Source organism: Ochotona princeps, chromosome 13, assembly GCF_030435755.1.
Source record: "Ochotona princeps isolate mOchPri1 chromosome 13, mOchPri1.hap1, whole genome shotgun sequence".
In the NCBI taxonomy this organism is placed as follows: domain Eukaryota; kingdom Metazoa; phylum Chordata; class Mammalia; order Lagomorpha; family Ochotonidae; genus Ochotona; species Ochotona princeps.
In genome coordinates, this window is record NC_080844.1 from 6,417,630 (window position 1) to 6,434,560 (window position 16,931).

The following is a 16,931-nucleotide window of genomic DNA, read 5'->3' on the forward strand; positions in this document are numbered from 1 at the left end:
CACCATCCGTGCATGCTCTCAGCTTGGTGCTGCACTGGCGCATGGCTACACTCTGGCCAACTACACAGCGGGGTTGCTCACCTGCAGGGACTTGTCATACCAGCGGTTGGCCCCGTTCTTGCTGCAGCCTCCACCGTGAAGCAGTTGCAGCGCCCGGCTGGTGTCACTGAGGTCCCCGCCGCCTGGCGCATCCAAGCACACGAGGCAGATGCTGCGCTCAATCATGTCCAGCGAGTCCCGGTTGGTGGAGTCTGAGGGACAGGCAAGCACAGCGCTGAGCCCCTGGCCCCTACCAGGCAGCCCTGGTCCCAATGCACGCACATGGAGGAGAGAAAGATCTTGAGCCACCGGCCCTGGCCTCCTAGTCAGCCCGGCTCAGCCTCTTTTACCCAAGCCGTCTCTGCCCTACCCCTGCCTCATTCCCTCGCACTGTGTGCTGTGAACCCAGACTCTTCATACACTGAACTCTGTCGCTGATATTGGAAAATGAGCCAGTTGCATATATGGAAACCAACCTACAGCACAGCTGGGTGTGGGGTCAGAGGCACAGCTGTCATGGAAGGAGCAGGCTGCCCTTGAACCTGCATCTGGATGAGCTCAGAAAGACTCCTTCAGGCTGTGTGTGGGACGCATGGAGACAGAGAGGCCCAAAGTCTCCATGTTGTGCAGGAGACACGTCTCCCATGCCCCCTCCCACAAGTCCCTGGCAACCCCTGGCACCTTGGATTTCTCCTACAGAATAGGGTGTCACAGCCCATACATGTCCCAAGGCCAGGCTTCCCCACCACACTGTAGCAATTCAGACAGGGACCCTGCCAACTTGACCCCTGCACTCCTGGACAGCAGGGCCAGGCCAGCCAGGCTGCCACGGACAGCTCCCTCCACCAGGCAAAGGGCAGCTGGGCCAGTGTGCCCGGCAGGCCCTGGTCATGGCCATGGCTGCTGCAGCTGTGTGCTCCCTTTCTCCTAGTTTCCGTTCTGCCGTGTGCAGCTGGATGTAGAGCTGGATAACCTACCTTGTGGTTTAACGATCACCACCATGGGGCCGGTGTGTGGTACAGCAAGTAACACCTCTGCCTCCAACTTCAGCGTACCACATAGAAACCAGTTTGCATCCTGGCTGCTCCACTTCCAACCTAGCTCCCTGCTAACATACCTGGGAAAGCAGTAGAAGATGACCTGAGTGCTCGGGTCGCTGCCACCCACTTGGAAGATCCGGACAAAATTCCTGGCTTTGTACTGGTTCAATGGTGGCCATTGTAGCCATCTGGGGAGTGAACCTACGGATGGAAGATCTCTCTCTCTCTCTCTCTCTCTGTAACTCTGCCTTTCAAATCAATAAATTAATCTTGAAAAAAAAAAAAAAAAGATCACCAGCATTGAAACCAAAGTTTGCCACCTGGGTTTGCGACGCCCATGAATCTCGAGCAGTCCTGATGTGAGCCTGAGCCCAGGGCTGGGTACAGGGGCACAGGAGAGCACTGTGCAGGCACCTGCAGGCAGCATGCACAGGACCCCCTTCTCCTGCTTCTCTGAGCCTCTGGCTGGCAGTCGGGCATGTGTCCCAGCAGCTGGAGCTACAGTTCCCGGAGCCCTCAGGCCTGGGGTTACCAGCTGCTTCCCGACTACCAGTAAGCTCTCTAGCTCTCTATGACTAGCTTTCAAGGTAACTAGTATTTGCTCTTTGCCCCTCTCTGCCTACTTTCCTATCTGGCTGCCTGGAGCACAGGTGTCAGGGCTGGAATGCTTGCTTGCCTCCACTAGGGAACTCCCTATGGAGGTCAGTGAATCCCCGAGACCCTCCTGTGGGGATGTGGATGCTAAGGCTACCACACCTTGGTGAGTGCTGAGAGCCCTGGCTCAGCATCTGCAGTGCACGGGCCACAGTTCCCCACGCCCACAGGAGGCTGGCAGTGGCCTGACCCAACCCTGGGCAGGACACTGACACCTTGGTCCACTCCTTCCCAGAGGGGCAATGCCAGAGTGGCAGCAAAGAAGGACAACTGCGCGGGCATCAGTGCCTTGTCCACCTCTAGGCAGGACAGCAGGGACCCTTAGGAGGGGCTGAGGCCTTGTCTTCACGGACAGGCTGTTCGGGGGCCCAGCAACTCTGCAGGACCCGACAGGAGCCAGGTCCTGGCTCATTAGCCAGCGTGAGATGGGAGCAGCGCTGCTGGGCCAGGTGGCCTTGCAAATGAACTCCTGGAGCATCAGCACCAATGGGGCCATTGCTGACAAGTTCAACGTATAAGGCAGAAAATGAACTGCACCCAAACTCAGGGCGGGGGCGCACGGCAGGAGCCATTTGTCTTGCAGCATTCTCAGCTAGTGCACCGAGGTGCACTTAATGCGGCCAATCAATCTTCCTTAAGGAGCCCCTGCACCACAGGGAGAAGCAGGGAGCTGAGCGCTTGGAGGGGCTCGCTCCAATGCCAGCCCCGGTCCTTGAGAGCTGTGTGGTGGGGCCACCAGGCTGTGGGGAGCAGCCCCGAGGGGACCACTAGACCAAGCTAGAATCTACCAGCTGGTGGCTTAGGCAAGCCGAGACAGACTCCCAGCGGTTCTGCCTTTGAGAGCTGCAGAACTTACAGCTGCTGTTCCCTGACACGCACACCTGAGCATGACACACACACGCACACACATGCACACATATGCATGCACACACATATACGCAAAGATGCCCCTGCACATACATGCAACTACACACACACATATATACACTGAAACACATACATACACATAAATATATGCACTCACAAACATATACCTACAGACACAAGCATGCATACACATATACACATACATTCATGACACATGCATGTACATACATATACTTATACACATATATACACTGTAGATACAAACATACACCTACACAGACACAAACATAAATACACATACATGACACCAACATACAGACATATAGAAATACACACATATATATACCTACACAAACACACACACATACACTTATATGCACATATACATACACCTACACAGACACACACCTACGCTTACACACACATGCATATAGACATATACAGACACATATACACATAAATGCCTATACATGACACCTGTAGACATATACACACATACATATATGCACACACATACAAATTCAACACAGATATATACTTGTGCACACATGCACAGACCATAGACACACATGCATATTCATACTACATGCAGACATACACATACAAATTCAGAGAGACCCACATGCACACACACATACAGACACACACATAGCTATGTCTGGGACACGTGTCTTCTCTCATTTCTCATTTACTCCCCAAATGGCTGCAATGGTTAGAGCTGAGCTGATCTGAAACCAAGAACCAGAAGCTTCTTCCAGGTCTCCCATGTAGGTGTAGGGGCCCAAAGACTTGAGCCATCTTCTGCTGCTTTCCCAGTCCATAAGCAGGAAGCTGAATCAGAGGGGGAGCAGCTGGGACTTGAACCAGTGCCTATGTGGAATGCTGGTGCTGCAGGCAGAGGGTTAGCCTGTTGAGCCGTGGTGCTGGCCCCAGGACCAGTGTCTTAATGTGGAGACACAGTAAGTGTGTGTGTGTGCCTTGAGAAAAGGTCTTGTGAGGTGGAGCGAGAAGGCAGCAGGCCTCCCACCAAGGACAAAGGCCTCCGAGAACCAGGTGCTGCCAGTACCCGCGTACCTCGGGGACTACCATCCCAGAGCTGTGGGAAGCAAGTGTCTCGTCTGTCAGCTGCCTAGTCTGGGATATTTCATATTATTGGCAGCCTAAGGAAATTAATGCACTCGACACTTTTAAAATTTAACATAATCCAGATTGGGAACAGAAGGTGCCAGCAACATATATAATCTCAAATGGAAGGGCTAATGCAGTGGCAGATCAGACGAATCCTCCACCTGCAGCACTGGCATCCCATATAGGCAACCAGTTCGAGTCCTGGTTACTCCAATCCATCTCTCTGCTATGGCCTGGGAAAGTAGCAGAGAATGGCTCAGATTCTTGAGATTGCACCCACACGAGAGATCCCAAAGAAACTCCTGGTTCTTGGCTTTGGATTGGCTCAATTCTGGCCATTGCAGCTATTTTGGGAGTGATCCAGAGGATGGAGGATCTCTCTCTCTCTCTGAATTAGAAGCAAAATAAATTAAAAGATAAAACCTCAACATGGGTGTAGATAAACAAACTACTCTCACAAGAGCCTGCTCTTTCTCTCTGGGAGAGGAACACAAGATACAAAGCTGTAGAGAGCAGCTCATCCAGTTCAGCTGAATACCACAGGAAAAGCTGGGTCACACTGCCCACGTCCCTGTGTGCCCCATTCCACGCTGGCAGCAAGCCTCCGGTCTGCAAGGAGACATCTCCACTTTTGGGAGAAGCAGAGAAGCCAGGGTTTCAGGCAGAGGCTAAGACCTCCGTCTCCAGTGAGTGACATAAGCAGCCCCCATCTGCCAACCCACCCCAGCGCAGCATCCACAGGAACCTTACAGGGGCTTGGGCCACTGCCCTCCACCCTGCAGTGATAAGAAGTACCCTTCCCCAGAGTGTCCATGGAACCCACAAGAAAAACCTGCACTTGACTTTCCTCTGGTTTTCCAAAGCAGCTCCAGCCCCTTGACTGGATCAGAGGAAGTCTTTAACAGGAGCCAATCTCATATGTGGTTTCCATAGGAAATCATTCATCATATCTATAACTAGGAAAATCCCAACTGGAAGGGGAAAAGACAGCCAATGCTCGCCAACAGTGAGATGCAAGAAATGTTTAAAAAGGTGATAGCTATTTGTAAATGGATCATCATAAAAGATTAGCACGTTTGACACAAACAGAATAATGTAGAAAGCTCTCAGCAAAGAAACAAATTCTGTGCAAAACTATATAAACGAACAAATAGAAGTGCGGGAACTAAGAAATACTCTAACAAATATGAAAGATTTAGCGATGGAATCAGCAGAGAAATTTAGGGGACCTAGAGAAGAATCCACAGACTTGAAGACAGAAATTAGCTAATTTGAACAGCAGAGAAAAAAAAAAAAAAAAACTGGAGGAAAAAAAATGAACCGATTTTACGGACCTGAGAGACAAAAGATCTAACACGCTCACACCGTCAAGTTTCCAGGAAGAAAGCAGAGTAACCAAGAACTCAAATGTCTAAGAACTCCCTGAATTTGGCAAATGACATAAAGAATCAAGAAACCGAGTTGGAGCTGGCACAGTGGCCTAACTGGCTAATCTTCCAGCTGTGGATGCTGGCCTTCCATACAGGTACCAGTTATTATTATTTTTTGAAGGAACTGAGTTAATTCCACACAGGAGAAGTTCAAAGAAATCCACCCCAAGACATACCATGGTAAAACTTCTTTAAAAACACCTCAAAAGCAGCAAGAGACAGCAGGCATGTCATCTCCAAGGGAAAAGCAATTTGGGTGTCAGCATGTTTCTCATGAGAAACCAGTGGAACTGGAAGAAGTAGCAAACACCTTTCATGACAGAAATGAGAGAACTGTCAACCAGAATCCTTTGTTTGGAGAAATATCTTTCAGCAACGAAGGAGGGACAGCAAAACATTCCCACACGAGGAATAAAACCTAACAGCTTGTACTCCTACAGATTGACCTGCAAAGAATGGGGTATGCATCCTTTTTTTCTGACACTATAATGCAACACCCAACATAAGCTACTTTACAAAGAAAAGAGGGCTGGGCAGTTCACAGTTTTGGAAGCAGAAGTCCCGACAGCATCACACAAGCTCTTGTAAGGACCTCTAGGCAGGTGGTAGGCGCAAGCGAGGAGGCAAGAGATGACATTTCCAAGCAGGCAGCCAGAGGGTCTCCCAGAGTCTGGTCGGCTCTGAACTGCACCTCCATGACTGCTGAGGAGTCCCAGCACACACTCCCCTACTCTCTCAGCCAAGGACTTGAGTACCAACCTCTACAAGAGGCCACCACTTCCCACATCACCACACTGGAGACCAAATTTCCAACACGTTGAGTTTTGGGGAAACACTCAAACCATAGCAAGTATCTAAAGGAAATTTCCAGAAACAAGAAAATAATAAAAAGATGACCCTTGGAACATTAATGAAGAAAGAACAATGGAAAAAATAAAAATCTGATTTTTTATTCTCCCTTGGAGTTTCCTCCATCATGCCCAGTGCTAAGCAAAGCACTCCTTGATGTAGCTTTAAATGTATATGAAAGGAAATATTTAAAAGAATTATATCACAAATGGCAGAGAACAAAGACAAGTAACAGGTGGTAAGTTTTCCATACTTCATCAGAACATGTAAAATTTGAACAGTTAGTAGACTGCGATAAGCTATATTTATGTGAGGGAAGATCTATAGAAATTACCACAAGAAGACATACAGATAATGGTAACAGGTTGACATAAATACAAATAGGGTTCTTTTAGAAAATGCTCGTATGGGGCTAGCATAGTGACAAATAAGGCTAATCCTCCACCTGTGGCATAGGTATCCCATACAGGCATTGGTTTTAGTTCCAGCTGATCCATCTCTGATCCAACTACCTGCTAATGGCCTGGGAAAGCAGCAGAGAATGGCCCAAGGCCTTGTGCATCTGCACCCACTGGGAAGACCCAGACAAAGCTCCTGGCTCCTGGCTTTGCACTGATTCAATTCTGGCCATTTTGGCCATTTCGGGAGTGAACCAATGGATGAAAGAGTCTTTCTCTCCCTCTCTCTCCATGGCTCTCTGTTATCTCTGACTTTCAAGTTGGAAAGGCAGATTTACAGACAGGAGAGACATAGAGAAAGAGCTTCCATCCTCTGGTTTACTCCCCAAACAGCCACAACGGCCACAGCTAAGCTGATTCAAAGCCAGGAGCCAGGAACCTCTTCCAGGTCTCCCACCTGGGTGTAGGGTCCCAAGGCCTTGGGCCGTCCTCTGCTGCATTACTAGGCCACAGACAGGGAGCTCGATAGAAAGTGGGGCAGCCAGAACACTAAGAGAAGCTCATATGGGATTCCAGCATTTGTAGGGGAAAGATTAACAAATTGTGCCATCACACCTGGCCTAAATAAATAAATAAATCTTCAAAAAAAAAGTTTATGTAATCCACTGGAAAGCTAGAAAAAGAGAATTGGCAAATAGAGAAAGCAAATCAAAAGCCAAAACCAGCAAAATGGCAATAATAAGTCTTAACCTATCAATGATTACATTCAAAATAAATTATCTAAGACATCAGTTAAAAGACAGAGATTGGCAGGATGCATTAGAGAACATTACTCAGCAACATGTGTAACTCCCTGCAATGTAACAATTCAGGTTGGGTGTGAGTAAAAGGAAGAAAAAGACACTGCACGCAAACAACCATCAAAAGAACCGAGGAATGGGCTGTGTGAATGTCAGATGAAGTGAGCAGCATAGCGGGCATTGCATAAAAGTAAAGGGTACAGCCACCAAGCACACACAGCCACTTCCAATGTGTACATTTCCAATACAGCACAAAATACGAAAGGCAGAACGTGGCAGAAACGAAAGGAGAGGAGAGTCGGCTGTTGTCCTTGGAATCCTTGACACCTTTCAACAACTGAACGGATGGGGCCGGCCCTGTGGCTACCACCTGCGACACTGGCATCCCATAGCAGAGGTCCACTCCAAGCTCCGGCTACTCCACTTCCGGCCCAGCCTTCTGTTGACACACACCCAGGGTCCCTCCACCCCTGGGGGGAAACCAGGATGGAGTTCCTGGCTTCTGGCTTAAGTCTGACCCAGCTCTGGTCGTTGCAGCTTTTTGGGGGAGTGAGCTGATAGATGAAAGGTCTCTTTCTATCTCTCCCTCTCCCTCTGCTGCTTTGCGTTTAAAATAAACAAACAGGCAATGTTTTTTTTCCAAAAGCATAATTGGTAGAACAACTAGAGAGGTACTCACCAGGGATTTGAAGAATTCAACAGTGTTACCAACAAATGTGATCTAATCGATATTGGTAGAAAAAAAATCTCACTCAATAACAGCAAAATGCAGTATTTCCAAGTGTTCATGGGACATGTACCAACATCAATCACATCGAGGGCCATTAAACAACCCTCAACTAATTTAAAATAATTGAGGGACCAGCATGGTGGCGTAGCAATCTAAGTTTCCACTCAGTGCACCAGTATTAGACACAGGTGCGGGTTCATGTGCTAGCTGCTCCTTCCCATCCAGCTCCCTGCTTGTGGCCTGGGAAAGCAGTCGAGGATGGTCCAAAGCCTTGGGACCCTGCACCCGCGTGGGGGACTTGGAGGAAACTCCTGGCTTCAGATTAGATCAGTTCCAGCTGTTGTTGCCATGTGAGGAGTGAACCAGTGGATGGAAGATCTTTCTCTGTCTCTCCTTCTCTCTGTAAATCTTTCCAATAAAAATAAATAAATCTTTTAAAAAATTAAAATAATTGAAATGATACAAAATGTATTTCCAGACAACACTACGATCAAAATAGAAATCAGTAACAGAGAAATGACAGGGACATTTCCAAGCTTCTGGAAGTTAAAGAACACACTTTTAAATAACCCATAGGTCACAGCAGAATGCTTAAGACACATTTTAAAAATACGCTGACATAGCTGAAGACTAAAGTAGATGACCTCAAAGTCTGTGAGATCCAGCCATGGTACTGGTGAGCGGGAGACTGATGGCACTAAATGTTTACAAGACGGAAGATCTCAGAATAACAATGTAGAAAAGCAAACAACAGGATAAAGCCAAGCAGGAGAGGGGACAGAATAAAAAGCTCAGACTAACAAAACCAAAAACAGGACCAAAAAGATGCTCCATGAGAAGGAAGCCGGCGCTTTTAAGAGACAAGTCTATGGAAAGACTAACGAGAGAGAGAGAGAGAGAGAGAGAGAGAGAGAGAGAGAGCGCAAGTGAGTGAAACAGGACACAAGGAGCCACACCAGGAATGAGGCAGAATATGTCATTGTGGACCCTGTAGACACACGGAACAGAAAAAAGAGCTTTGTGATCAGCTCGACACACAAAACACTGGCAACTGAAATGAAATGGGCCAATCCTTACGAATTATTAGCTACCACACAAGCTGAACATGAACTAGACCATTCAAATAGTCCTAGAACTATGAAGGAAATTGAATTTGCAAACTTAAAGCTTCCCCAGAAGAAATCTCCAGGCCCAAATTTCAATGAAGGATTTCACTGAACATTGAATGAAGAATTAATCCCACCTCTACACATTTATTTCAGAAAATGTAAGAGGACACAATACCTCCTAACGTGGTTTATGAATCCACAAATAGCCAAACAAGACGAACGCGGTGCAGAAAACCAACATTAACCCACACAAGGGCTGGTACGGTGTCATGGTGGATTAAACTGGCACTTGTGACGCTGCATCCCACGCTAGCAGGCTGGTTTGAGTCCTGGCTGCTCCGGGATGCAGCGTCCTGCCAAAGTGCCTGGGGAGACAGCAGAGGATGGCCCAGGTACTGGGTTTCCTGTGACTGATGTGGGAAATCAGGGTTGATTTCCTGGCTCGTGGCTTTGGCCTGGTTCAGGCCTAGCTGTTACAATGTATTTGCCTTTTGAATAGAATAAACCTTATTTTTTTTTTTTTAAAGCAGCTACAATCAATATTCCCCAAGAATATGGGTGTGAAAATACCGAACAATGTATTAGCAGATATATATGTATATAAAGAACATGACCAAGTGGGGCCTATTTCAAGGAGGTTAAGATGGTTTGGAATGTAAAAGTCAATCAGGGACTGGTGTTTGGGACAACTCTGTCCCCCATCAGAGTACCTGGGTTTCAGTCCTAATTCCAGTTCCCAATTCCAGCTTCCTGCTAGTGTAGACCCTAGGAGCAGCAGTGATGGCCAAGTAGCAGGGCCCCTGTCACCCATACAAAAGATTCAAATTGAGTTCCCAATAAGCTTAATCTAGTTTAAAAAAAAAAAAAAAAGCAAACAATAGCAACAAAAAAACCCTCAAGAACCAACAAATCCAATAAATGCTGTTCTTCCTGGGTTCCCACGAGTGCTGGGGCTGTCTAGAATGTTCCTTTCCAGAATGAGGAGTAGGACAGCAGGGAGAGAAACACCTGCCATTGGCCTGGTACCCTCAACATGGTAGTGCTGTGCCTGACATGGCAAGTTAAGGGCCAGGGAGACTGGGACTGGAAGAGGTGGAAGGAGACAGATGCCTGGTGTGTATGCACACAGAGCCCAGCGCATGTAGAACAGCAGAGGTGAGCAAAACAGCACCCAGGGTCAGGATCCCACCCAAGGAATTCAAGCAGCCTGAACATCCAGGGGGCTGCTTTCTCTGACTGCATGGGAGGTGCCCATGCATGCGGCAGCTACCCATCTCCAAGTTCACCGGCTTTTTCCAGGGATGCTGTGGACCTTGGGCAAAGCATCCCCAGAGTGTTTCCCCAAATCAAATCAGAGCTACCATTTGGCCAACACCCTCCATGCAGCGGGCAGCCAGCCATCTGTTCACAGCCCGGCCCCTCATCCTCTCCCCACAGGGCGGCTGCCATCTCCATCCCAGAGCCCAGACAGCCCCGAGATGGGGGTGGGGACAGGCCAAGGTTAAGCCTCTTGCCCTGAACCACCCGCCTGTCCAGTCTGGACACTGTGGCCCACAGAGGCCTTCATGCTTCCAGTGTGGGAGGGAGGCAGTGGCCTCCAGTCCCTCCCTGGAGAAGGAAACTGGCAAGCGGCCTCGAGGAGCGCAGCGAGGACTTCTGGGCCAATTAAATCAGAGAGGCTGTTAGTGCTAATGCGTAATTGGTTTTAACATCAGCAGACCTACCCAGCTCTGGATGACAATTACTTAAACAGCCCCACGCTGCCATCCTGAGAGGTCCTTGTAAACCATGACCACGGCCTTCCGTGAACCACAGCTGCCTTCTGTCCAGTCCCTCCTCGGGAGCAGTGGCCCAGCTCTAATTGGCTGCTGGGGATGCATCTTGGCGGGGCTGTGTGAGCGCAGAACATCTGCCTCCAAGGTCTGTTCACAGGATCTCCATGCAGCGCCCAGGAAAGCCAGTGCGGGCTTGGGGGGCCGCTCCAGGCCGGCCATCATTTTTTCCTACAAATTGACAAGCTCTGTAGTCTTCCAGACTCAGGCCGAATGTCTAATTAAATTTCCAGACCAGGATTACGGGGTTGGCTCCTTCTGGGTTCAGGGAGGCCACAGCTTTGTGGCTGGGTGGGGAGAGACATGCTGAGGCCCCCCGTTGCTGTCTTCAGCAGCTCCCCGTGGGGAGATGTACGCCCTGGCCTCACCAGCGACTCCTCCCAGTGTGAGGGCTGCAGACCAGCGGAGACACTGCTTCCTCCCCCTCTGCCCAGACAGGTGACCCCCCACCCCAGCCCTGCCGCTGGCCTGGCTTCAGGAAGACACCAGGACAACGACTGGGTCAGGAAGGACAGCTTGGTGCATGGCAGACACCGACACCCATGTGGGTTCCAGTCTGGGCTGTGTGCTTGCAAACGCCACAACACTTAAAAATAGATGGCTGCGCCCAGCTCCTACCCTACTGGAAAATCACTGGGGCCCAAGAACCTGCTTTGCTTTCCATCTGAAGGAATGCTCTAGACAACTCTGACGTCAGCAGTCACCCCGGGGCTGCAGCCAGGGCTGAGTCACTCTAACCTTAGCCCACCTAGCTGTAGCATCAAGTTCCTCTTGGGATGGCGGAAGCCCTCCTGGGCCACGACAAGAGAGGCCAGACGGGGTGCTGGGACAGCCTCCACTGTCTGGGCAGGAGGGGTGGGGGATCTGTCTGAAAGGCTTCTTTAGTGGACGCCTGTGTGTCCTGGGCGTCCAGGAGGGCACCTGGCCTGAGCTCATGGGCTGCCTGGGCTCCTGTAACAGCCAGATGCCATGGACAGAGGGGGAGGCCTCATGGCTTTAGCTAAGAGGGTTGGGGTCTGGAGATGCCCTTCACACAGCTTGGCCCACAGCAGGAAGTTCATCAGGACCCTGCTGTGGGCCACAGGGAAACCAGTTCCAACGACCACACCCAGAGCAGGGAGGGGCAGGTGCCGATCTTCCCTGTGCGCTTCCCCCACTGCGTACATCCCCTCAGTGGACACAGGACCCCTTCCCTCTTTTTGCTTCCTTCCTTGGCCCTTCATCGCACATGCCAGTTCTACCGCATGGCTCACCCATTCTGCACACAGCGTTCTGCTCACCTCCTCTTCTCACCAAGGAGCTCTCCTGTCTGTAACCATCTCACATTCCCCAGGGCCGGGTCTCCTCTCCTGCTTCTGGGCAAACAACCCCTCCTCGCCACCTACCTTTGCAGCCAGGGCTGCCAGACTCCATTTCCCACGGCCGCCATGCCCTCTTTCCTTGCCACTCCGATCTGGGGCTCCTCCTGCATCCCCTGCTTCCTTCACATCCCTGCCCCTGCTGGTAACCGGAACCCACCCACATCTTCCCTCAATCCCCTTGGACAGCCCCATCTTTGCAGTCACTCCCCAGAGCAGATCCAACACCTGCTGGCTCCAACACTGCTGCTGTCTCTGAGCCAAGCATCCCCACCTGCTGGACTTTGGGTTCACAGACTGCTCCCAACCCCTTTCCATCTCCCCCACCCCTACCTCCTATCCTCTGTCTGCCACTCACTCCCCTGCTGAGTGGCCTGGGCTGCACCTGCTGAAGTCCTACACCCACCCCCCTCCCGACACATGGCATCACAGGCCACCACATCTGGTGTATTCGGAGACAGGGCTGATGGGTAGCGGGAGCTGACGGGAGGATTGGTCTGACAGTGATCAATGGTCAGGGTTCAGCTGGGCACAGAAGGAAGACCATGTGAGGACCCCTGGGAGCTCACAGCCCTGTCCCTCCCAGCCCTTCCCCTCGCCTTTCAGCCTGTACTGCTCTGGTTGAGACCGCTGGCCCTGGGGTGCTGTGTTACAGAGGCTGAGCCCACCAACACTTCTCCTTACCTAGCCTATCTTGCTGTTTTCCCTGGACCAGTTTAGGCTTTATGCTTCTGAGGCTTCGCGCTCCTACCCGTTTGTGCAAGAATCCCACACCCCCACTTTTCTCCTTTCTCCTGTCATTCCACTTACCAGACTCCTTCCATACACCTGGGCACACACAACCACACACTTGCCTCTCCTAATTCTATTCAGAACATGTCTGCTGATCCTTGGCTTGCCTGGTAACTCTCCTGTTTTTCTGCTTCTTTTAAAACTACTGTGTTTGCAAAGAGACAGTGAGGGGCTGGCATTGTTGTGCAGTGGGTTTAGCTGCCCCTTTGCAATGCCTGTAGCCCACTTTAGAGTACTGGTTTGAGTCTCTGACTACTCCACTTCTGATACCACTCCCTGCTAATGCACCTGGGAAAGCAGCAGAGGATGGGCCAAGTGTTGGGGCCCCTGTACCCACATGGGAGATCTACAAGGAGTCCCACACTCCTGACTTCAGCCTGGCTCAGTCCTGTGGAGGCCACTGGGGGGAGTGAGCCTATGGATGGAAGATCTCTCTCTTTTTCTTGCTCTCTTTTTCCCTACCCCCTGTGTGTATCTACCTCTCTGTCACTCTACCTTTCAAACATATAAATAAATTTTCAAAAAAAAAAAAAAAAAAAGACTCATCTATACTTGCCAGTTCCACGCACTAACTATGCCATGAGATGCTGGCCCATCTCCATCAGCATCCAGTCATTGTTCTGCCTGTGGCTCCAGCCTGGCCCTTGCCAAGCTCGCTGACAATGTTAAAGTTGCCAGTTCCCACGTCTCCTCTCTGTCCTGTTGCCTCGCAAGCTCCTAGCGGCATGGCACCCAGCTGGCTGATCGCTGCTTCCTCTCAGAATCTTGGGGGCGGTGTGTCTCCTGGTGGTCTTCCTTCTATGCTTCCCCCGAGCTGCTAGACTTTGTCCCTTGACCCTTGCGGCCCGCCCTGTCCTTCTGTATCTTGATGATGATCTCATTCAGGCCTGTGCCTTTTAATGTCATTTAGGTGCTGATGGTTCTCAAATTTATATCGCTGTTCTGACCTCTCCTTCCAGCAGCAGACACATACATCTAGCCTGACAGCTCCATTCACATGACTCGAGGTGGCTCCATCCCGCACCCACCCTGCCAAGGGGACTGGGGTGCACCCAGCGGCTCATGCAGAAAACAACCCAGGCCTCTCCCTCACTGCTCTGCTTTCCTGAGTGCTTGCGATCCAGCCAGATACACCCCGTTACCCAGCCTTCATGCTGAACCATCCTTCACACTGTCACTGTCTCTCGCTGTCCTGAAATTGCTCCCTGAGTGTTCCCCCTCCATGATAGGGGCTACTCCAGTGAGGAAGGCATCTGGAAAGGATGGGTGCCAGCCAGCAGGCGACACAGGCACTCAGCGCTAATTGGATTAATGTGATTGCTCACCGGCAGGTGCACGGCACCCGCCTTTGTGTGGCGCTTCCATTCAGAAAGCCAGATCAAGCGCCATTAGCAAATTAATTCCGATTAGCGCAGCCCAAGCGTTTAGACCTTCAGGCAATCCTGGTCAGTCCTGGTGGGAGTCGCTGGGCCCTGGCCGGCTAATAAAGTGGAGACCAAGCTGGAAGCAGAGGCGATTATTTTGACGCCTGTCTCTTCCCCCCTGAGGGTCTGATTTCTCCATGATCTCCGGGGGAGGGAGTAAGCTGACTCACTTTCTAATGGTGAGTTATTAATGTCCCATTGTGGCGGTCAAGTTGGCTGGAGTAGCCAGCTCTCATCACTCCCTGTGGTCCCCTCACAGCCTTCTGTTTAGGACCAAGCATCTAGCAGGTGCCCAATAATTAGACGACAGAATAATTAACAAGTAAGCAGGAAGCAAAGCCGGGACCATGTATTGTGAGTTACCCTTTAATTCTTTCACTTAACAAACCTAACCGGCCTTCCACTACAATGGCACAGCACAGATATTCAGCCGTACAGAGGAGACCCCCAGCCTTCCGGGCATTGAAAATGGGTGGAGGGAGGCAAAGAGCATTGGCATCCAGCCAAGAGATGAGCCACACCAAGCAAGACAAGCCAACTGGCCACCGAGACAGTCTGCAGGAGGCAGCTCCTGGATGCCTGAGAATGAGGCAGCTGGGCTGAACTCTGCTCAGCGCAAGGAGCCAGCAGCTCCTTCTAGAACCCTGGGTCCATGAGACAGGGGAGATGTATCCCTGCTGAGTGACCCCAGCTTTATCCGGTCAGTCCCCTTGCCTAGACACCACCCTCCAATCTTCCAGGTTGTCCCACCCGCTCATGCCACAGAACTTTGCCCCATTCTTACGTCTTCCACCCAAGCCTTTCAAAATCCCGGTTTGGAGCCTGGTGTTGTGGCACAGCAATTTGAGCTGCTGCCTGTGACACATACATCCCACACTGGAATGCCAGTGTGAGGAATCCTGGCTGCTCTGCTTTTGGTCCAGCTCCCTGCGAATGCACCTGGGCCAGAATTGGGAGATGGCCCAAGTGCTTATACCCCTACCACCTTCCTAGGAGACCTGGTCAGAGTTCCAGGCTCCTGGCTTCAGCCTGGCCCAGCCCAGGGTATTGCAATCATTTGGAGAAGTGACCGATCAGATGGAAGATTCTCTGCTTCCAACAAATAAAGACATATTTTGGGGGGGAGGGGTAGAAGCCGAAAAGACTCTTAAAAAAACAAAACAAAAAAAAAAAAAGAAAAGAAAAGAAATCTTTATTGAAATAACTCCCTCCCCTCTTTGAAGGCCCAGAGCCCTTAGTTGGCACCTTCTGTCTACACAGCCTTATATGGGGAAACACTGCATAGCTGTGTAGCATACCTTACCCACCACCATTGGTCTCTTTCCCTTGGGTTCCTGGGCTGCCTCATTTCCTGTGACCCCCACTCCTGCCACCCCTATCAATTCCGGGCCTGCAGGTAGTCGGACAGCCAGGCCCAGGGAAATGCAGATGGAGGGGAGACTCGTAGAAATTCTACCACCCATCCTAGAGTGTCCAAGGTAGGCCAGGATCCCAGGGACTTCACCCTGGGCTGGTGGCGTCAACAACACCAGGGGGTTAAGCTGCTCTCTGTGATGCCAGCAACTTATGTGAGCACTAGTTTCATTCTCATCTGTTCTGTTTCTGATCCAGTTTCCTGTTAATCACCCAGGAAGGCAGAAGCTGATGGCCCAAGTGATTGGGCCCCCACTACACACATAGGGGACCCAAATGGAGTTCCTGGCTCCCAGCTTCAATGTGGCCCATCCCCAGCCAACTGGGGAGTAAACTAGTGGATAGAAAAACCTCTCTCAAGCTCAGTGCAATAGCTTAGTAGCTAAAACCTTTCCTTGCACATGCCAGGATCTCATATGCATGCTGGTTTAGGTCCCAGCTGCTCCACTTCCCGTCCAGCTCCCTACTTGTGGCCTGGGAAAGCAGTATAAGATGGCCCAAGGCCTTACAACCTTGCACCCACATGGGAGACCTGGAAGAAGCTTCTGACTTTGGATTGGCTCAGCTCCAGCTGTTGCAGCCATTTGAGGAGTGAACCAGGGGATGGAAGATCTTTCTGTGTCGCCTCCTTCTCTCTGTAAATCTTTCCAATAAAAATAATTTTTTTTCAAAAATAAAAAAAGAAACCTCTATCTCCTTATCCCCATCTTGCCCCATCACTTTGCCTTTCTTTTTTTTAATTTTTTTTTTTTACTTTGCCTTTCAAATAGAATAAAATAAATTTTAAAAAAGAAAGTCTTCCATCCAGCTACTGGAATTAAAAATGCTTTGAATTTGAAAAAGAAGTTTCCAGAATATAATTTAAAGTGTTCAAGCATATTTCTGGTGAGGCCAGTATAGTATGCAACAAGGTAAGTGCCACCTTCAGCCATTGCTGGCATCCTACATGGGTGCTGGTTCGACTCCCAGCTGCTCCATTTCTAATCAACCTTCCTGCTGATGTGCCTGGGAAGGCAACTGATGATGGCTCAAGTGTTTGAGCTCCTGCTACGCACATGGACCTAGAGG

At 50.3% G+C, this 16,931-nt stretch overlaps 1 protein-coding gene across 2 annotated transcripts in view; it reads right to left on the bottom strand.

Moving 5' to 3' along the window:
* The window catches only part of CHAT (choline O-acetyltransferase), a 44,981-nt gene that overhangs the window by 15,800 nt on the left and 12,250 nt on the right, over positions 1-16,931 (bottom strand). For both annotated transcript variants that reach the window (XM_058671400.1, XM_058671399.1), the window contains exon 7: positions 82-251. In XM_058671400.1, the coding sequence (XP_058527383.1) occupies positions 82-251 (170 nt within the window). The remainder of the gene's footprint in view (positions 1-81; positions 252-16,931) is intronic.